Below are 23,122 nucleotides of genomic sequence, written 5' to 3'. Positions count from 1 at the left end.
ATTTCATTAAATGTCTATCTTTTGCCCTGGAAGAGAAGACTCAGTTTTGCTGGATAGTGGGTTCTTGGTTGCATTCCAAGCTCCCTTGCTCTTTGGAATATCTCATTCCAGGCACTTTGATCCCTTAATTGATGCAGCCAGGTCCTGCGTAATCCTTATTGTGACTCTTTGGTGTTTAAATTGTTTCTTTCTAGCTGCTTCCAGGATTTTCTCTTTTATTGATAGTTCTAGAATTTGGCTACAATTTTCCTTGGTGTTTTCATTTTAGGATACTTTTCTGTAGGGCATCAACATGTTGTTTCAATAACTATTTTGCCCTCTGCTTCCATGATATCAGGGCAGTTTTCCATCACTAAATCCTGTAATATTAAGTCCAGGCTTTTTTCCTTTTTGATGTTTTCAGGAAGACCAATAATTCTTTGGTTATCTCTCCTGGTTCTATTCTCAAGGTCAGTGGTTTTCCTGATGAGGTAATTTTACATTTTCTTCTATTTTTTTTTTTCATTTTTTGGTTGTGTTTAACAGAATCTTGTTGTCTTATGAAAGTCATTAGTTTCCACAGATTCCAATCTTTTTTTAGAGAAGAATTTTCTTCATTTACCTTCTGCAACTCCTTTTCCAATTGGTCAATTCTATTTTTTGAAGGAGTCTTTCATTTTCCCAAGTGTAATTTTGAGAGAATTACTTTCTTTTTGCATTTTCCCAGTTGAGTATTTGAGAGAATTATTTTCATTTTGTATTTGTCCAATTGTATTTTCCAAGTATTTGTTTTCTTGTTGCTAGATGTTAATTTTCTCTTGCAAGGCATTAATTTTATCGAGTTTTTTCCACAAATTTTCCCAAATGAATTTTAAACTCCTTCCTGATTTCTTCATGGAAGATTTTCTGAGCTGGAGATCAATTCATATTCTCTTCAGAAGTTCTAGATCTCTCTGGGTTAAGATCTTTGTCTTCAAAGTAATTCTCAATGGGCCCCTCTTTCTGCTGGCTAGTCTTCAATTTCCTAGGATCTTGTGCTGGGGGAGGCGCTGACTCAGAGAAGTTTGCTTTTGAAAACCCAAGTGGGACATCCAGTAGGGGGTGCTGGTTGCTTACTCTGGAATGTTTAAGGCCCTTTCCCTAGCCCTGGGTGGGGTGGAGGGCAGTAGCAGCATCTGAATTATCCCTGAACAATATTGGCTGGGCCATGGGGGAGGTAGTTCATCTCCCTTTCAGCTGCAGGAGCTCTTCTGCCCCAAACCTGCCACTGAAGGAGTGGAGGGGAGGCTATTACTGTTTGTTCTGGGAAGAAGGCTCTGCTAAAAGTATGGAGCTAAGGGCCTGGAGCCCAGTGGATCCATATCCAGCCATTCTCTGTAACTCTCTGTGCTGGAACTTGTCCTCTAGCCCATCTGGGACTCACCAGACCTCTGCTCCCCCAGACAAAGAATCCACGGCTAAAGTTGGTCCTCTGACCTGTCACTAACCAAAGTCTCCATGGTTAAGGCCAGCCCACTGGCTTCACCCTGCCCCCTGCTGGCTCTCTGCTCTCCACTTCCAGTTCACCCACAGTCCCTTGAGATTCTCTTTCAGGGTTTGTCCATTGAATTTCTGTTAAAGCGGTTTCTTTCATGTTATTTTTGAGGGGAAACTAGACCTTAGCACAGTGCCTGTCTTCTCTCTGCCATCTTGGCCAGAATTGAGAATTGAATTTCTTTTAGGATAGTTAAAGGTTGAACACATTTGTAGAGGACCAAGATGATATCACTATGTTTGGGACAAATAGCCCAGATGAAAAGCTGTGGGTGTGCCTCAGTTTCCTTTAACCTACTTTAATTCTGTCTTGTTCATTGAGTTTAGAACTTTTTGATGAGGGCATCCTATGCTGAGCCAGTTTCTCCTATACCTTACAATCAATTGTAAAAGTTCTTAAGAGACCTTCAGTGTATCCTACTACTTAGAGATGGTAAAGGTAATTAAATCTGAAATGACTTTAGGGACAGAGGATGGGACCCTACTTAGAAGGGTTGGAGATAAAAGAAATTAGGAAGTGATCTTATCTTAACTGAAGAAGGCTTTAAGTACCATGATTTGGGAGCTGAAGGGGGGTAGTGTGGGAAAGATAGAGTAAGTGTGGGGGAGGGTATAAATAGTTCATGAAATGATTTGGTTTTGTATGATGCTTTGGTTCATGAGGGTTGTTTATATACATGGAAATTACTTATAAAGGGGATAAGGTATAAAGTGATTTTAATTTGATGAGATTCATGGCTCTTGAGAAATATATTTCTGAGACAGAAGATGGGAAGGTACTTAGTGATTATAAGGCAATGCTGCTTATCATTCAATCAAGTAATCAATCTACCTATGATTGTACTTTGATTAATGATACTTTGAGCTTATCAAGCAATTAATTAATAAACCTTTGATTGATGGTAATTTGATTGATAGTACTTGAATGATAATACTTGATTGATAGTACTTCTATGGATTAATGAACAAGGAAGGTATAAGGAACAAGTGAAGGTATAAAGATCTATTATAGCAGAGGCAAAGAAGGGAGATTGTGAACACTGAGTGAATCTTATTCAAAAGATTTGGCCCAGAGAGGGAATAAAATACATTCCCACTTGAGTTTAAAAAATCTACTTACTCTACAGGGAAGTGGTGGAGGGAGGAAGGGAAAGAAAAAGGAAGAAGAGACTGATAAAAGGGAAGAGAATGATAAAAAGGAAAGAAAAGGGAAGAAGAGTCTGATAAAAGACTGATAAAATGTTGAAAATAAACTGAAAGTTAAAATCTGAAAGAAAAGTTAAAGGAGAAAGGGAAAGAGAGTAAAACTTTGGTGAGGAGAAATAAAATGAAAGAGAAAAATATAAATAGGGAAAGATAGCAAGGAAGAAAATACAGAATTAATAATCTTAACTGTAAATGAGAATGAGATGAAATTTCCCATAAAATGGAAGTGGATAGCAGAATGGATTAAAAACCAAAATTCTACAACATGCTATTTACAAGAAACACATTTGAAGTAGAGAGAGATATACACAGGGTAAAGGTAAATGACTGAAGCAAAATATATTATGCTTCAGCTGAAGTAAAAAAATAATCAGGTAGAGATCTTGTTCTTTGATTAAAGCAAAAGCAAAAAATCAATCTCAATAAAAGAGATAAAGAAAGGAATTAAAACTAAAAAACACCATAGGCAATGAAGCTATATCATTATTAAACATGTATTCACCTAGTGGTATAGTGTCCAAATTCCTAAAGGAAAAGCTGAGTGAATTACAAGGAGACATAAATAACAAAACTGGTAGACCTTAAACCTCCTTCTCTCAGAATTAGATAAATTTAACCATAAAATAAGCAAGAATGAAGTTAAGAAGGTGAATGAAATCTTGAAGAACTTAGGTATGATAGACCTCTGGAGAAAACTTAATGGTGTTAGAAAAGAATTATAACTTTTTCTTTGAAGTACATGGCACCTATTCCAAAATTGACCATTTACTAGTGCATAAAAACCTTATTATCAAATGCAGGAAGGCAGAAATAATAAATGCATACTTTTCAGATCAAATAAAATTAAATATAATAAAGGATCATGAGAGGATAAACCAAAAATTAATTGGAAACTAAATAATTTTAAAGAACGAATAAATCAAACAACAAATCATAGAAATAATAATGTCATCCAAGAAATGATAACAATGAGAAGTCATACCAAAATTTTGGGGATGCAGCCAAAGCAGGTTTTTAGGGGAAATTTTATATCTCTGAATGCTTATATGAACAAAATAGAGAAAGAGGAAATCAATGAATTGGTTCTGAAACTAAAAACCTGGGAAAAAATAAAACAATTAAATACAAAATTAGAAATTCTGAAAATCAAGGGAGAGATTAATAAAATTGAAAGCAAGAAAACTACAGACCTAATAAAAACTAAAATTTGATTTTATGAAAAAAACAGATAAACCTTTGTTTAATCTGATTTTAAAAGAAGAAAGAAGATAACCAAATTACCAGTATCAAAAATGAAATAGGAACCACCAATAAGGAGGAAATTAAAGAGATAATTCAGAGCTATTTTTCTGAACTGTATGCCAATAAATTTGAAAACCTGAGTGAAAAGGATCAATATGTACAAAAATACAAACTGCCCAGATTAACAGAAGAGGAAATAAAATACTTAACCCCATTTCAGAAAAAGAAATTGAAGAAACCATCAATACACTCCCTAAGAAAATGTCTCTATGTCCAGATGGATTTACATGTGAAATCTATCAAATATTTAAGGAACAATTAATTTCTATTCTACATAAACTATTTAAAAATAGAAGGGATTTTGCCAAATTCCTTTTATGACATCAATATGGTGCTGATACCTAACCCACGAAGAAACAAAACAAAGAAAGAAAACTGTAGATCAATCTCCCTGATGAACATTAAGACTTTCACATCAAAGAGATTATGGCAAGATAGGATTTATACCAGGTAGACAGGGATGGTTCAGTGTTAGGAAAACACTTAACACAATTGAACATATCAATAAGAAAACCAATAGAAATCATATGATTGTCTCAATAGATGCTTAAAATCTCTGCCCAAATGCAACATCCAGGGGCAGCTAGGTGGCACAGTGGATAGAGCACTGGCCCCGGAGTCAAGAGTACCTGAGCTCAAATCCGGCCTCAGACACTTAATAATTACCTAGCTGTGTGGCCTTGGGCAAGCCACTTAACCCCATTTGCCTTGCAAAAACTTTAAAAAAAAAGTAACATCCATGCCTATTTAAAAACACTAGTATAGGAATAAATGGGGTTTTTCCTTAAAATAATAAGCAGTATCTCTTTAAAATCATAGAGAAATATTATATTAATGGGGATAAACTAGGAACACTTCCAATTAGATAAGGGGTAAAATAGGGATGTCCATTATCACCCACTACTATGCAATATGGTATTAGAAATGCTAGCTTTAGCAATTACAAAAAGAAATTGAAGGAATCAGAATTGGCAATGGGGAAGCAAAGCTTTCAGTCTTTGCAGATGATATGATGGTATACTTACAGGACCCTAGAAAATCATCTAAAAAACTACTTGAAGCAATTAATAACTTCAGCAAAGCAGCAGGATATTAAATAAACCCACACAAATCATCAGCATTTCAATATATGAGTAAGGAAAATCCAAGAACAATAGATAGAGAAATTCAATTTAAAGTCACTGCAGACATTAAATACTTGGGAAATCTACCTCCCAAGAGAAACTCAGATACTGTATGGACAAAATTACAAAGAACTTCACACCTAAATAAAGGCAGATCTAAACAACTGGAAAAATGTCAATTGCTCTTGATTAGGTTGAGTTAATATTATAAAAATGACAAATCTAGCTAAATTAAATTACTTATTCAGTGCCATATCAATCAAATTACCAAATAACTATTTTACCGAGCTAGGAAAAAAAATCATCATAAAATTCATCTGGAGCAATAAAAGATCAAGAATATAAGGGAAATTGTTTTAAAAAATGTAAATCAATTGCTCTACCAGATCTAAAACCATAGTACAAAGCAGCAGTCATCAAAATTGCCTGGTATTGATATTAAGAAGTAGCGTAATGGAACAGTGAATTATGATAGGTTCAAAAGAATCAGTAGTAAATGATTACAGTAATAAACTGTATTCGACAAAAATTGTTGGGAAAATCAGGAAATAGTATAGAAAAAACTAGGCACAGACCCACATATTACACCCTATACCAAAATAAGGTCAAAATGGGCACAGAATTTAGACATAAAGTGCAAGCATAATCAATTAACAGACCAAGAAATACTTGCTGAGATCTATGGAAAGGGAAGAAATTTATGATCAAGCAAGATATAGAGTCCATCATAAATAGCAAAATAGATGATTTTGACTATATTAAATTAAAAAGGTTTTGCACCAATGGGCCAAAATTAGAAGGTAAATAGAAAGCTGGGAAGAAATTTTCAGATGGGCTTCTGATAAAAGTCTCATTTCTAAAATATTAGAGAATTGCATTAAACTTATAAGGTTATAAGTCATTCCCCACTTGATAAAAGGTAAAAGGAAATGAACAGATAGTTTTCAAATGCAGAAATTAAATCTATATATAATCACATGAAAAAATGCTCCAAATTTTTATACATCAGAGAAATGTAAATTAAAACAACCATGAGGTTCCAACTTACACTCATGAAACTGGTTAACATGACAGAAAGGGAAAATGATCAGTGTTGGAGAGGTTGTGGGCTAACTCGAATATTAATGCACTATTGGTGGAGTTGTGAATGGATCCAACCATCCTAGAGAGCAATAAGGAACTATACCCAAAGAGCAATTAAACTGTTTAACTCAGCAATTCTAATACTAGGCCTATATCCAGAAGAAATCATTCCTCACATGTTCCAAAATATTCATACCAGTTCTTTTTGTAGTGGTAAAGAATTGGAAATTGAGGGGATGTCCATCAATTGGAGAATGGCTAAACAAGTTATGGTACATGAATACTACGGAATATTCTTGTTCTGTAAGAAACCATGAATGGGCAGACTCTAGAAAACCATGGAATGAATTATAGGATCTGTTGCTAATCCAAGGGAGTAGAACCAAGAGAACATTGTACATGGAAGCAGCAACTCTCAGCAGTTCACAGAGCTAGGATAATCTTAGGAGACTTCCTATGGACAATGCTGTCCTTATCCAGAGGAAGGAAAACAAAACAAAACAAAACAAAAAGTCCCTACAGAATCTGCATGAACACCACATTCATTTTTAAAATTTTTTTTTATTTTAGTTTTTGCAAGGCAATGGCGTTAAGTGGCTTGTCCAAGGCCACAGGGCTAGGTAATTATTAAGTGTCTGAGGCCGGATTTGAACTCAGGTACTCCTGACTCCAGGGCCGGTGCTCTATCCACTGTGCTACCTAGCCGCCCCTCACATTTATTTTATAAAAATCTCTCTTATTTATTTTTTCCTGTCTCATGGTTTTCTTTCATTTCTCTTAATCATAGTTCCTTACACTGAAAATGACTAATCTGTAAACATGTTAAACACAAATGTGGAGGGTAAGAGGATGGAAATAGAGGGTGGAACGAAATTATGCAACTTGGAAATATGCACATGCATGTGCATGAATGTTGAAAAACTTTTATAACATACAATTGGAAGAACAAAATAAAATATTCACTGAAAATAAAATTAAGAAAATAAAAAACAAAAATAGGACCAATTAAAAGAGATAATAAATGTAATTTATTCACAACTTAGGCAGTGAATTAATATCAATTCTTAAGGGAAAATTTAAATGTTAGAAGATGAAGCAAGGGGCAGCTAGGTGGCGCAGTGGATAGAGCACCGGCCCTGGAGTCAGGAGTACCTGGGTTCAAATCTGGCCTCAGAAACTTAATAATTACCTAGCCATGTGGCCTTGGGCAAGCCACTTAACCCTATTTGTCTTGCAAAAACCTAAGAAATAAAAAAAGAAGAGGAAACAAAGATGAAAATTATACTAGTGGGAGAATTAAACTTTACCTTTTTAGAGTTAGATAAATCTAACCATAAAATAAATAAGAAAGAAGTTAAAAAGATTAAGAGAATTTCAGAAAAAGTCAGATATGAAAGACTCCTGGAAAAAAATTAATGAAAATAGAAGGAATAAACCTTTTTTCTTTGCTTCAGATGGCACCATCACAAATTCTAAGCATATATTAGGGTGTAACTCACAACCAAATGCAGAAAAAGGAAAAATTTTAAATGTATCCCTTTCAGACCAAAATGTAATAAAACTACATTCAACCTGTGGAAGGTCTGTGGAAGCATAGAATGAAAGTTTATTGGAAATTAAATAATTTAATCCTAAAGAATGAGTGAGTAAACTAACAAATCACAGAAACAGTAAATTTATTTAAAAGAATAACAAAAATAAGAAAACATAACAAAATTTGTGGGATGTAGTCAAAGAAATGCTTAGGGGAAATTTTATATTTCTATATATGTACATCCCTAAGAGGAAAAAAGAACAATGAATTTGGCATATAACAAAAAAAATTAAGTTGAAAATGCTCAAACACTAAAATAGAAGTCCTGAAAATCAAAGGATTGAACAATAAAATTGAAAATAAAAAATGAACTAAAGTTTTATGAAAAAAACTAATAAAATAGGTAAACCATCAGTTAATTTGATTAAAAATGAGAAAGAAAAACACAAATTACCAGAAACAAAAATGGAAAGGGTGAATTTTGCACCAACAATCAGGGTGAAATGAAAACAATTATTAGGATCTATTTTGTCCAATTATATGCCAGCAAAACTGATAATCAATTAAAATGGATAAATATTTACAAAAATATAAATTGCTCAGATTAATAGAAGAGAAAATAAAATAATTAAATATTAACGAAAAATTATAGAAAATTTAATCTTAGAAAAAGAAATTGAACAAGTCATCAGTGAGCTCATTAAGAAAACATCACATAGGAACAGCTAGGTGGCACAGGTCTTGAAATCAGGAGGACCTGAGTTCAAATCCGACCTTAGGCACTTAGCCGTGTGTCCTTGGGCAAGTCACTTAACCCCATTGCCTCCTCCCCCCCAAAAAAATAAAATAAAAGAAAAGAAAAGAAAAGAAAAGAAAACAACCCCCATAGGTTAAGGAGTTGAGTGTGAATGGGATGAATCACCCATAGAAAGAAAACAGATTAACAGATGGCAAAAATTTGAATTTTACGATTTGCTGCTTTAAGGAAGCAACATAAATGAGAAAAGATAAAATAAAGGGTTTGTAGACTTTATTATGTTAAAAAACGGATGATTATCTTGATTTAATACAAAGTTAAAGCTAAAATATATTGTATCAAAAGAGAAAAATCAAGATACTATACTATAGAACAACCAAAATCATCACACATTATAAGCTACCTGAGAATATACCTGCCAAAACAGAGTATGTGAACATAAACTTTTGTAGAAATGAAATCAGATTTAAATAATTTAAATTTAATAATTTATTTATTTGAATTTTGTTAATTTAGTAAATTTAATAATTCAAATACATGAAAAATGAAAATGTTACCAAAATAATCTATTCAACTTTAATTCAATTCAATTACTTAAAAATACCTTACTGCATTAGAAAATTTATTAACAAAATTCATTTGGAAGAGCAATAGGAGAGGAATTTTATTTTTTTTTTTTTTTAATTTTTTTAGCTTTTTTCAAGGCAAACGGGGTTAAGTGGCTTGCCCAAGGCCACACAGCTAGGTAATTATTAAGTGTCTTGAGACTGGATTTGAACCCAGGTACTCCTGACTCCAAGGCCAGTGTTTTATCCACTACACCACCTAGCCACCCCAGGAGAGGAATTTTAAAGAAACTGGGGACAAAGATGTAAAGAAGGAAATTCAGTAGTATCAGACCTCAAATTATATTATAAGGCAAGAATATTGTTAGAATATAAAATGGATAATTTCAATTAATTTCAATTAATTTTTGTATAAATAAAAACCAATATAGTCAAGAATAAAAGGAATACAGAAAACTGAGGAAAAAGTGTTTCATGAACAATCTCCTAGATTAGTTGTGATTGTGTTGGAATATTGCTGAAATGTAGGAAATGATGAGCTGGTTTATTTAGAAATATAAATACTCATATAAATATGAGTTATAAATACTTCATATAAATATGAAGGAGGATGCTATACTGTTCATACCTTCAGAGAAAGTTAGTAGAAACTTGCATAATACGGTCATATATATGTGTAATGTTTGTACCAAATATTGAAGGAACAATTAATCCCATTATTATATAAACTATTTGAAAAAAACAGGTAAAGAAGGATTACTACCATCTTCCTCTTATGATATAAATATGACTTTGACACCTAAACCATGGAGACACAGAGAATCACAGAGAAAGACAACTGTAAACAAATTTCCTTAATGAATATCAATACAAAACTTTTAAATAAAATACTACCAAGGAGCAATATATCACAAAGATCATATACTATGGCTCATTCAATATTAGGAAAATTATTAACACAAATGATCATGCCAATAACAAAAATCAAGAAAAATCATGACTTTCTCAATAAATGCAGAAAAAGCTTTTGACAAAATAGAATACCTATTATTCCTATTAAAAATATTAGGAAAGCATTGGAATCAATGAAGCCTTTCTTAAAATGTTAAATAATAGCTATGTGATGTGAATGCCAGTCCTGGGGTAAGGAAAACCTGGGTTTAAATCTGGCTTCAAATATTTACTTAGATATGTAACCTTGGGCAAGCAATATAACCTTGTTTGCTTCACTTATCTGAACAATGATTTAGAGAAGAAAATGGCAAATCACCCTAGTATCATCACCAAGAAAACCCCAAATATAATCACAAAGAGTTTACCAAACAAACTGCATAGCAAAAATTGATCTAAAATCAAAACAAACATTATCTGTAAAGAGGAATAAACTGGAAAGAAGTATTCCTAATAAGATCAGTGATAAAGCAAGATTTCCATTATCACCATAATTATTAAATATTTTATTAAAATGCTAGCTATAGCAATAAGAAAAAGAAACTGAAGGAATAAGAATAGGGAACAAGGAAACAAAAACTATCACTCTTTGCATTAGATATGATTGTATGATTAGAGCACTACAGAGAATCAGCTGAAAAAATAATTGAAACAATTAACAATTTTAGCACGTTTCAGGATATCCAATGAAACCCACATAAGGGTGGCTAGGTGGCACAGTGGATATAGCACCAGCCCTGGAGTCAGGAGGACCTGAGTTCAAATCCGACCTCAGACATTTAATAATTGCCTAGCTGTGAGACCCTGGGCAAATCACTTAACCCCATTGCCTTGCAAAAACCAAAACCAAACCAAAACAAACCCCACATAGATTATCAGTGGTTCTATATCTTACCAAGAAAAACCAGAGGAAGAGATAGAAAGAGAAATTCCATTTAAAATAACTCTGGACAAGTTGAAATACTTGTAAGGCTGCTTACTAAGACAAATATGGGGATTATATGAATACACAGTTACAAACAATTTTCACATAAATATGGATCTAAACAACTGGAGAAATATTAATTGCTCATGAGTAATTTGAGCTAATGTAATAAAAATGAAAATTCTATTGAAATTAATTTACTTACTCAATGTCATATCAATAAAACTACCAAGGAATTATTTGATTGAGCTAGAAACCTAGGAACAAAATTTTTCTGGACAGAACAAAAGGTCAGGAATATCAAAGGAATCAATGATAAAAAATGTGGGAAAAGGTGGCTTAGAAGCATTAGATTTCAAACAATATGAGAAGTGGTAATTATCAAAACAATCTTGTACTGGCTAAGAAATAGAGTGGTACAGCAGTAATTGACAGTAGTAACCTAGGGTTTGATAATCCAAGCTTTTGGGGCGAGAACTTGGGGCAAAAAACTTTTGATAAAAATTTCTGGGAAAATTAAGCAATTTGGCAGAAACTAAGCACAGAATAACCTCTCTCACCTCTCTCTCTCTCTCTCTCTCTCTCTCTCTCTCTCTCTCTCTCTCACACACACACACACACACACACACACACACACACAAACACACACAAACAATACACCAAGATAAGGTAAAAGCTGAGACCTGATTGATTTAAAGAAAAAAGATGATAATTTAAGAAAATTGGGGAAGCATGGAAAAATTTCCTGTTGTATCTACAGAGAGGGGAAGAGTTTATGACTAACAAGAGATAGCAAGGATCATGGGAAGTAAAACAGATGGGTTACATGAAATTAAAACTTTTTTTGCAAACAAAACCAATAAAGTCAAAATTAAAAGGAAAAGTTGGCAAATTGTTATAGGAAGTTTCTTTGATAAGGCCTGATTTCTCAAATATACAGGGAATTGAGTCAATTTTATTGAAAAAAAGTGAGACATTCCCCAACTGATAAATGGTCAAAGCAAATGAACTGTAAGTTTTCAGAAGAAGTAGTCAAAACTATCAACAGGCACTTGAAAAAATCCTCTAAATCACAATCGATTAGAGAATTGCAAAGTAAAATAACTTTGAGGTATCACCCCATACTTATCAGATTTACTAACATGATAGAAGAGTGATAAATGCTGAAAAGGATGTGGAAAAATCCAGATACTAAGGTATTGGGTGGTGGAATTGTAAACTGGTCCAACAATTATTCTAAGTTTGGATTACTCCCTAAAGGCTATAACATCTTTTACTCAGACTGTCACTACAAAGACTGTATGCCAAAGAGAATAAAGAAAAGAAAAAAAGTGTATGTACATATTTATAGCATTTATAGCATCTCTTCTTTGTGGTGGCAAAGAAATGTAAAGTGAGGGGGTACCCATCAATTGAGGAATGACTGAACAGGTTGTGATATTTGATTGTTATGGAATTCTATTATTATAATATTGTGCTATTAGAAATGATGAACAGGATAATTTCAGGAAAAACCTGGGACAACTTATATAAACTGATACAAAGTGAAGTGTATAGAACCAGAAGAATATAATCGCAATATAATAATGATTAAACTATGAAAGACTTACTCTAATCAATACAATAATCATCTAAGATAATTCCAAAGGATTCATAAAACCTGTTATCTACCTCTAGAGAATGAGAACAACTTAACTCTGAATACAGATTAAAGTATGTTTTTTACTCTTTTTCTACCTGTCTTTGATTTTTGCAGTATGACTAACAGCATAATTTCAGATATATAAATAGATATCAAATTGCTTGCCTTCTCAAAAGGGGAGGGTCTAGTGGGAAGAAGGGAATTTGGGTCTCAAACCTTTTTTTAAAAAAAGAACGTTAAAAAGAAATGAATAAAGCATTTAAAAAATTCTAAATATATTACCTGGAGCTACCATGACTTCATGTTTCTTTGATCTGATTCTAAGAAAAGTTAGGTCATTCTGAGGATCAATATCTCGCACTGTACTCTTGGCTTTCATAGTCAGCTGATGGAGAAGACCTGCATACTGAACTGTTGTAGAATTATCTAAGGTTGTTCTGATGGGAATACCTATAAGAAAGATATTATTTAAACTCTCAAACCTTTAAAATAATGAAAATTAAGACTTTATTTTACTCAAGATGTATATATTGTCTCTTGCCAGCCCATTATATGCTATTCTTGTTCTTGTCCTCCCATATATCCTCACAAGTATCCACTCAACTTTCTAGTTACTTTTCTCTAAATCTCTTAATAATGTGCAGATTTGCAACTTAAAATTTGCCTATTTGTTTTGTCTCACTTTCATTATATGATCAACTCGTCGTTTTTTTCTAGGCCTAGATTTCTGATCAGATCACAGACCAAATTATTATTCACTAAAAAAACTGTGATATAACAATCTATGTGGATCAAAGTCCTGATCTTTCTTGACTCCTAAGGAGTCCAACAAAAAGGGATTTTAAAAATTTGAGTGCATTTTTTCATTGATATTTACACATCAATGTCAGTAGGACACTCTCCCCCCACCCACTGTAGACTGTAACCCATCTGTAACCTTCTGTCTTGTGAAATACTTGCCTCAATTTTACATTAAATCTTCCATAAAGGATCTACTCAACATTATAGAGACCTTTCTCCTGTATCTTTGAATTTTGGATTAGTATGGTACAGTCTTTTCTTGCAACTTAACTATCCTAATGCCTTTTTTGGGCTATGCTTATCACACCTTTAGTGTGTAATTTGTTGCTAATATATTGTAGACTACTTCCCCAAAGGGTTATCTGAAAAGTTCTGTAAAACTGTACACTGCTACAGAAAATATTACTGTGATTAACACCAACCATATCTAACATCTGGCAGTATAGAAGTAGGCAGTGGTAAGAACTCTATACTTTGGGTTTAAATTCTGGTTCTGACATTTTCTCACTGTGCAACCTCATGGACAAGTCACAATTTCCCTGAATCCATTTTCTCACGTATAAAATAGTATTACAATAGTAATAGTAGTTAACTTTTATAAATAATTTAAGATATACAAGTCATTTCTTTATAACAGTCCTGTGATGTAGTGCAACATTATTAGTTTTAACCCTGTTTCATAGCTATGCCCATTGTTGAACAATATCAGGGCAAGGATTCAAATTCAAAATTTTTCCTGGTTCCAAGTCTGGTATTTCTTCCTACTTCCCTTACTGAATTGTGTGAAGAATGTGTTTTAGACACCCTATCTATGAGTTAATACTGTTATTTTCGAGTCACCTGTGATTGTGATTCTTCTGATAGCATGTGTTCAACGATTTATGGCCATATAGTGTTACAGGGAGACTATTTCTATGTAAAAGTTGGACCTTTAAGGCAGTAGCAGTTTATAATCTCTGGAAGTTTTGCCAAATTTTCTAAAATGCCAATATTGCATAATATTTTACAAGTCTTTCATTTGTTTTAATAAGCATAAATAACTCATTTAAGATATTTTTGTTCCCTATCCCTTCCTTTCCCTTCTGAAAGCTTGTTTCATAATTCAATTTTTTTCTTTTGTTCTCTCATCTTTCTATTACTGACTTCTTTGCCTACAATTATACTTGAGTTTCCCTCATCATTAAAAAAAGCAAGCCAAAAAATACCCTTGTACTTGATCATGCCATTCCTTCAATTTGTCATTCCAAATCTTCATTTCATTCTGCTGCAGCAACTGTTTCAGTTCCCATTTACTTCTTCAACATACATAATCCCAACAAACCACTTTCTCTAAGACTACCAATAATCTCTTAAATTTGGAAATGTCTTGAACTTCATCTTCCTTACTTCCATGTACTTCCATTGCTCTCCTCCTCTCTTGGCTTTCTGGACTTTCCTTCCTGATTTTCTTCTCCCTTTGTTTGATCACAGGCTCCCTGTGACTGTCCCTCAAGGCTCCCTCTCCTAGGTCCCCAGATCCTTTCTTCTTTTTTTATTAATTTTTTCATCCATATGCACATGTATATTTTTAAGTTACAAAATTTCCTTTCACCCTCCCTTCTTACCCCCTCCCCCACAGTCAGGTTAGCATTGTAGATGTTTTTTTTTTCCCTTTTAGGTTTTGGCAAGGCAAATGGGGTTAAGTGGCATCAAGGCCACACAGGTAGGTAATTATTAAGTGACTGATGCCAGATTTGAACTCAGGTTCTCCCTGACTCCAGGGCCGGTGCTCTATCCACTGCATCACCTGGCCACCCCTTAGATACATATTTTTGATAAACGTTTACAGATTAGTTATTTTCAGTATGAGGAATTAGGATTAAGGGAAAGAGATAAATAAGAAGAAAAATTTTATAATGTGTTCTTCAGATTCTGAAGAGTTCTTTTTGTATTGTTTTGTTTTTCTTCCTCCGGATGGGCATAACATTATCCATAGCCAGTTTAACAGGGTTGTCCTAACTCTCTAAACTGCTGAGAGTAGCTTTTTCCATCAAAGTTGATCATCTCACAGTGTTGTTGTTAATGTGTACACATCCCCAGCTCTTTTCTTCTTTTATCTCTACAGTTACCCTTGGTGATCTTATATACTTCCAAGGGTTCAATGATCATCTTTATGTAAACTCTATATATCTCCACACATAGATGAATACACATGCATGATACACACACGCCTCCTGAATTCCTCTCCTGTATAACTCCAGTCCTGGATTACCAAATGTGTACTGGACATTATCATCAGTAGGCTCTGCCAGCATTGCAAATACTACTTCACATTTATAAGGTTTATGATACACTTTACACAATATCACAGCAATTAGTCCTTACCAAACCAGGAAGGTGAGGGTTACTGCTCTCCCATTTTACAGGTCAGGTAACAGAGACAGATGGTTAAGTGACTTTTCCAGGTTCCCGGAGTTTGGGAAAGTCTGAGGTCAGACTTGAACTAAGATTTTTAGAACTGAGGTCCAGCTCTCGAGCAGCAGTTCTATCCCATGGCCTTTCAAACTCAAGCAAAGCTGAACTCATCTCCCCCTGAGTTGATTGCCTTTCCTTCCATTTTCCTTACTTCCCTCATGGTACTATTCTTCTCTGAGTCATCTGGTCTGCTGTGTCAAAATCATTCTTGATTCTTTCCACTCTCAGTCAACTGCCAAATCATGCTGATTCTATCTCATTCATCATCAGCTTTTTCTCACTCATATGACAACCACTCTTTCCCTTTCTAAATGCTCCATCATAATACTCTCCCTTCTTCTAGGTTATTCCCTCTCTAATTCAAACTTCATAAAATTATCAAAGTAGTTTTTGGACTATGGAAAATGTCTTTGCCTGGTTCAAAAGCCTCCAATATTCTATTTTGACTTTTAGGATGAAATTTAAGTTTCTCAGTCTGGGCTCTAACTAGACCCAGAAATGAGAGGGAAAGGGGTAGGCTACACTGCATTTGGAGGAAAATTCTCGGTGTTTCCAGGATTACCAAATTTTTTCATTGACGCAACAATAACAAGAAAACATCTCAACATAAATATTATTCCAGTGAAAAGGTCCATGGTGAGGAGGCTCTCACATATTCTCAATGAGAGAATGAGAATAAGAGGAAGCAGACAAATAGACTCAGGCCACATCAGTTTCCCTGATATTCTAAAATTTATTGGCTTAGTAGCCTATGGAGGATTTAAGGAAGGACATGAGCAAGAAGAATGGCCTAGGATTGGAAATCATGTGAGGCTAATGATCTGAATGGAAGGAAGGAGGACTCAAAAAGGTGACATTATATTCTGCCAAAGTGTTAAACTATTTTATTTTCATTATATGAACTCAAAATAGCCTATTAACGTAATAGGAAAACTCAAGCCTGATCAAGTATAATTGTTCCTAAAATTACTTTGCATTATTTTGCCTGCCTGGAGAACTAAAAGATATGTTGGGGTATTTCTAGGATTCACTTTGCACATGTCCCCCTGTCCTTTTATATAGCAAAGGATATATAAAGATGAATTTAAAATTAACATTGTACGAACTAAAAATTCTGATAGAGAGGACATAACCCAGCAGAAGGACTATGTATGAAACAAGTATTGAAAGTATAGACTGTAATTAAAAAATTAACGTTTCTATACCTTTCAAATGGTATCAATGGTACCTTCCTTTGAATTTTAAAATGGTATTATTACAATTTATATAAATATTTTTTTACCACATAATTTGATAGTAAGAAAATGAACTGAAATTTAGCCAAATATCTGAACATGAAAGGCATCCTCAGTTCTTAGCATGGTCATTGGTGACACAAAATGGTTAACTAGCTATGTTTCTTTAAGGAGTAAATTTTATAACATTTATCTTCGTTTTTCCTAATTTTTAAATCAATAATTTTATTTTATACCTTTACAACTATTATGAATTCTGAAATGTCAAAATATCAAAGAAAAAAGATCTATAATCTCAATTTGTAGGATGGTTCCAATAATTAGAACTATCTTGCCAGTTCATTTTAGAACAAAGTGAATAGGTAGCTTTTATGTATAGGTAGATTTTGTGATTAACAATTGGACTTTGGGGATGTTTCAGATACTTGGCTTCAAGTGTTTTACTGGTATGATTTTAGAAGACATGAATCTTTATGTGGTTTTGATGAGCTGCTATTCACTATTTTTTTTTGCAAGGCAAATGGGTTTAAGTGGCTTGCCCAAGGCCACACAGCTAGGTAATTATTAAGTGTTTGAGACTGGATTTGAACCCAGATACCCTGACTCCAGGGCTGGTGCTTTATCCACTGTGCCACCTAGCCACCCCTTCTAAATTGCTATTCACTATTTTAATTAATATTTTTAAAAAAAAGAAATAATAAAATTATTTCGTGGTTTGTTTTTGAGGTAGTCCACTGTGTGTGAAGGAAGAGGATGTCTGAACTGCTTTCTGAAACTGTTCAATGTTAATTAAAAAAACAAAAATAGATTCATTGACATTTTGCTTTCATATAGCTTATATTCCCCCACCTCCTCCCAAAAATTCCTGATAATAAAGTACAAAGAGAGAAAAATGTCCCACAAATTAAAGTGTATCATAAATATTCCAATATTATAATACAAGCAATATTATTGACAAGCACCTATGAAAGCACTTACTATGTGTCAAGCCTACCTGAGCTAACAGGAAAAGTAGCTGACTCCTTGCAATGCTCCTGAAATATGTCCCATGTGGGCAAGGACAAAGTTGGGCTATATCCCTTTTTTGGAATACTGTAGAATTTTGATGTAAGCATGGTAGGACACTTTTTTGAAGTAGAGCCTTTAAAGTAGTATTTTGCTTTACTGGATTCAAAAGCTTTTAAAATCAACAAAGTAGCAGCATAGTGGACTCATATTGTCTATACCTTTCTGTCAATTATATGATGGTAAAAATTTACCTAGGAAATGATATTTGTAAAAAATGAATGTTACCTTTCTATACCTTCAGATGCTTTCAATGTACATACATTCTAAAATTTTCTATGTAGAAAGTTGGCAAGAGTTGCCTTTTACAATAGTAATAATTTTCCCCTACAATTTCAGTATCTAGTTCTTTTACTGAGACCTTGAAAATTAATCCTTCAATACCCTCAAAATTTTGCTGCCAGTAAAGAGCTCCTATGTATACATATATATGGTGTAATCCTGCTTTTCTGCTCCATCTTTGTCAAATAACATTTCATCTTCTTCAAGAGACACATTTGAGGCTGTGGGATTAGACTTTGAAGGTGATGATTCTGCTCTCTGAAGAGTTGGCTATGGAGGTTTTTGTGCATGTGTACTGTGTGTCATCCTGAACCCAGTTAAATGTCTAAATTAGGACTTTTACCAAATTTTCTTTAAATTTTTCTCTTTCACTGTGTCTCATTTTATGAGTTGTTCCTTTCAAACTTCCATCATTATCCCCAAAGCTATTCAAATGAGTCTGTCCTAGGCTGCCAACTCTCTTCTTGGCATGTATATGGTGTTGACTGATGATGGTAATTTTAAAGTTTTAATTCTCTTCACTCTGGCAGTTCATTAACATCAGTTAAAACACTTGTAGGAATTGTTCTTATCAATGTCAATGTCTTTTTCCTCCATCCATTTCCCATTTTTAGAATCAGTAATTTATTTAAAAAGATCAAGTTGGCATGGTTTTCATTTTGTTATAACATTCTTATTTCATTTTCTTTTCTAATTTTGTCTTTACTCTTACAAGTATGTTGTCTAAAGATAGACCAACCTGATTCAGGAATAACTCCCATATCAATGAGTCATTTTATCCATTATGATATAACCAATTTTATATTTGGTGTTGGTTTTTTAATGCTAAGCAAGTCCCTCACCTCCCAATTCTTAGAAAGAAGTCATGATTTATAGGTGTAATGTGTCTGTGTAGCCCACAAGTCTCTGATCTCTTTCATTTATTATTCCTGAACCAAACTTTTCAATATATGTACTTTTTGTCCTTACTATCTATGCACTTAAATCACTAGTTGTTGAAAAAAACTTGGAGGAAATGGTGAGTTCTTCATATAATTTTGTTACCTTTTCATCCTCTGTAGAGGATGCTGGCATATAAACTCTAATAATTTTTACAGTGATACTTTTGGAAATAACTACGTAGCATGATCATGGTAATGTAAGAGGACCAAATAGCTCATGTTGTTTTTGGACAGAGGATAAAACCAATTCTATCAGCTCTTTACCCTCCTGAGGAGAACCTGTAAGCCACTGTTCCATCTGGCTGTGACTTTTGTTTGCCTCCTGGTTTTGCTGAAGTCAGAATGTCAAGACAAACAAGGAGCTTGCATAGAGATGAATTTGAAAATGATAGGTTTGATAGCCCTCTGCCTGAGGTTCCACCATTCTGAAGCAGTAACTTCAGCAGTGGAAGGCAGATTCACAGGACTGGGAATTATTTTGTATTTTTTTTGTGGTTTCATGGCATGTCATGGCCAAAAAACCCTCAAGTGGTCAGCCTGCTGCTAACTGAGCAGGCCCATGGCAAGCAGAAACAGTCTGTTCCTAGAACAGAGCAGAAGCCCTTTACAACGAAGACTGGCTCAGCTAGTAAAGCTTTTGAGAATTTAGGGTCATTCACATGCCACAATGGGGCATCTGAATGGGACTTCAGGGCACAGATGGTTATATATGTGAGGCAGATGACTGTAATCTAAGGAATATCTAAACTGCTTCCAAATGCCTAAAATGATAAATCCACCATGCTTTCATGAAAACAAAATGCTAACTTTGAATGACTCAAAATCATCTATTACACTGAATAGGATATAAAAATAGCACTATCTTAACATGGGAAAATTCCTGTTAGATATCTTTTAAATAAAGGAATGGTTAAGATCAAGTTATTGGTAATATCAAAAATCTGGGAAAAAAATTAGCAGGAATAGTACATATGCACAAGACTTGGAGATTTTGAAGACTCAGATTCAAATCTCACTTGTGGAATGTACTAGCTGTATAATTCTAGGCAAAGTACTTTGAGCATCAGTTACCTAATCTGTGTAATAGTGTGTTGGGCTTGATGACCTCTAGTCTTCTAGAAGACTCACTTCTGAAGTTCTAAGTTTGATGATTTTATATGAACCAAAGGTGCCCTTGAAAGAGTAAAATATAATGCTTTTTAAATGGTCTATTTCCATTTTAAGTAGATATGACTTATGAAAGCTCCAACAATTTATGTTATAATAAACTTTAGCTATAGTTAACTTTTTTAATCATTTGAATATTTTATTTCTTCTAATGTTATTATCATGAAACATATCACCATCTTGCCTATTGTTAAAATTGGATGTGTCTTGAATACATACATATATATATATATATATATCCAGATTGAAAATTAACAATTTTATATAAATAAAATAATAAAATAATAAAATCAACTTTATTTTTTGGTAAAAATAAAGATCTAAATTTCAAGCAATACTTTAAAGTATCACAAATTTTGTGAATTTCCAATGGTTCCTGATAATGACTATTATATATTCTAAGGAGGATTTAATTTGGAAATAGAGTATCTATTCTAGATGCTCTTTCAAAACAATACCATAGGAACTGTGGAAGTCACTGGTGTTTATATAAAAATCTCATCTATCTGAACTTACAGATGCACCACAAATTCTACTCCGCTAACTACTCCAGCTAGTAGTAAGCCCTTCATTTAAATTTCACAAAGTGCTTATTGATTTGGTCAAGTATGGTTTACTGCTTTGAACTATTACTCACTTTTTCAGTTTTTCAACCCAACTAAATTTTAAGTTCTTGGGAAATAGGCACCATACTAATTATGTTTCATGGCATCTAGGACAATAACACTATATTTAGCTATATCTTATTCTCTATTAGGATAACTAGATATAAAATTTTATGCTCAATCAATCCATTTTCTTTGTGTTAATTCTATGATGAGCTCTCATAAATTATTTGGAGTAGCCAAATTGGATGTTCTGAGAATCTTGGCACTTCTGAGAGTCTTGGCAAGAATATAAGATTCCTCAGTAAAATTTACTGGAGTTATTAAAAAGCATCATCCATAACTGGTAAAGATTTATCAAATAAAATGTCAAATAGATGCAGTGGGTATAGTGTAAACCTTGAAATCAGGAGGGCTGGAGTTCGAATCCAGCCTTAGATACTTAACACTAGCTGTGTAACCCTGGGCAAAGTCACTTAACCCTGATTGCCTGGCATCCAGGGCCATCTCCAATCGTCCTGAGTACTATCTGGCCCCTGGACCCAGAGGGTTCTGGAGAAGAAAGTGAGGCTGGTGACTTAGCACAGACCCCCTCACTCAAATCCAATTCATATGCTTATCATGGCATTACCTCTCTGATGTCATGGTCTTCTTCAAGAACAAAGGACAATCTAATCATTATCATCATCATCATCATCATCATCATCACAGACATAACAAGGTACAGATTGAAATCTATATTTTAGTTGAAAAGTCATTCTTATACTAGGTCCATTATACTAAGTGCTATTAAAATGATTCCCATATCTTTAAAATAAATGTGGAAGGATAGAAGTCACCTAGTCTTTGCAATGAGACTAGTGTAGACTACAGGTGGATAAGTGAATCAATTGCCCCAATTAACATGGATGGAGGAGCCCAGAATTCTGCTGAATTAAACCATCAAAGGTGTAACATAGGAAGTGTATTGGCATTGATTAAAAGAATTAGATAAACTAATGGGAGATGGGAGATTTCAGCAACTGCTTCAGAATTGCTTTTAAAAGTCAGATTTCTTGTACCAGGATCAGAAACCTCTGGGTTCACTCCCTAACCCATCTTTCGGGGCTTCTAGTTTGGGCTTTTTGAGTCTGAATTAATTGAGATAGGATGATTTGATTGATTAAATAGAGAAATTCGGGAAGTGCCTATGCCTAGTTTATAGACTTGCTTGACTAAATGAGAAGTCTATGCTGTTTTCATTTTTACATATATAAAGTAAAATTTTTTCTTTTTAAAATGACAATTATAATTATTTTCTCTTAAAAATTAAATAATATTTCTTTATAAAATTTTCAAAAAGATGAGGACAAAAATTACTAAAGTATTAATAATTAGTTTAATTGGGATATGTGTCTTAAGAGAAATACAAGGGGAATCTAGGTGGCACAGTGGATAGAGCACCTGCTCTGGAGTCAGGAGTCCCTAAGTTCAAATTCTACCTCAGACACTTAACAATTACCTGGCTGTGTAACCTTGGGCAAGTCACTTAACCCTGATGCCTTGAAAAACCTAATGATGATTAATGATAATAATAATAATAATAATAATAATAATAACAACAACAATAACAATGAAATAGAGAAATGCAAATCCACAATCTAAAATACACAAAATATACTTTTAATTTCAAAGAACAAGATATTGTTTTCTTAGGGTTTGTCACAATGTATAATGACTCTGTTGTATATTTCCTGTGTTAAGAAAGCAAGATAACAGCTCTTTTTGTAGTAGCAAAGAATTGGAAATTGAGGGGATGCCCATTAATGGAGAATGACTGAACAAATTGTGAAATATGAGAGTAAATTTACAGAGTTCTGTAAATCATGAATGGGTAGACTTCAGAAAAGCCTGGGAAGATTTACATGAACTGATGCTGAGTGAAGGGAGCAGAACCAGGAGAACTTAGCACACATTAACAACAACATTGT

General features: G+C 33.7%; 1 protein-coding gene across 1 annotated transcript in view; it reads right to left on the bottom strand.

The window, feature by feature from the left end:
• Nucleotides 1-23,122, bottom strand: part of DYNLRB2 (dynein light chain roadblock-type 2) — a 36,724-nt gene that overhangs the window by 11,392 nt on the left and 2,210 nt on the right. The window contains exon 3 of the mRNA XM_074203871.1: nucleotides 12,885-13,052. Coding sequence (XP_074059972.1) covers nucleotides 12,885-13,052 — 168 coding nt within the window. The remainder of the gene's footprint in view (nucleotides 1-12,884; nucleotides 13,053-23,122) is intronic.

This window comes from Macrotis lagotis, chromosome 1, assembly GCF_037893015.1.
Source record: "Macrotis lagotis isolate mMagLag1 chromosome 1, bilby.v1.9.chrom.fasta, whole genome shotgun sequence".
Classification (NCBI taxonomy): domain Eukaryota; kingdom Metazoa; phylum Chordata; class Mammalia; order Peramelemorphia; family Peramelidae; genus Macrotis; species Macrotis lagotis.
Note: the sequence above shows the minus strand (reverse complement) of the source record. Positions and strands in the feature narration are given on the sequence as shown.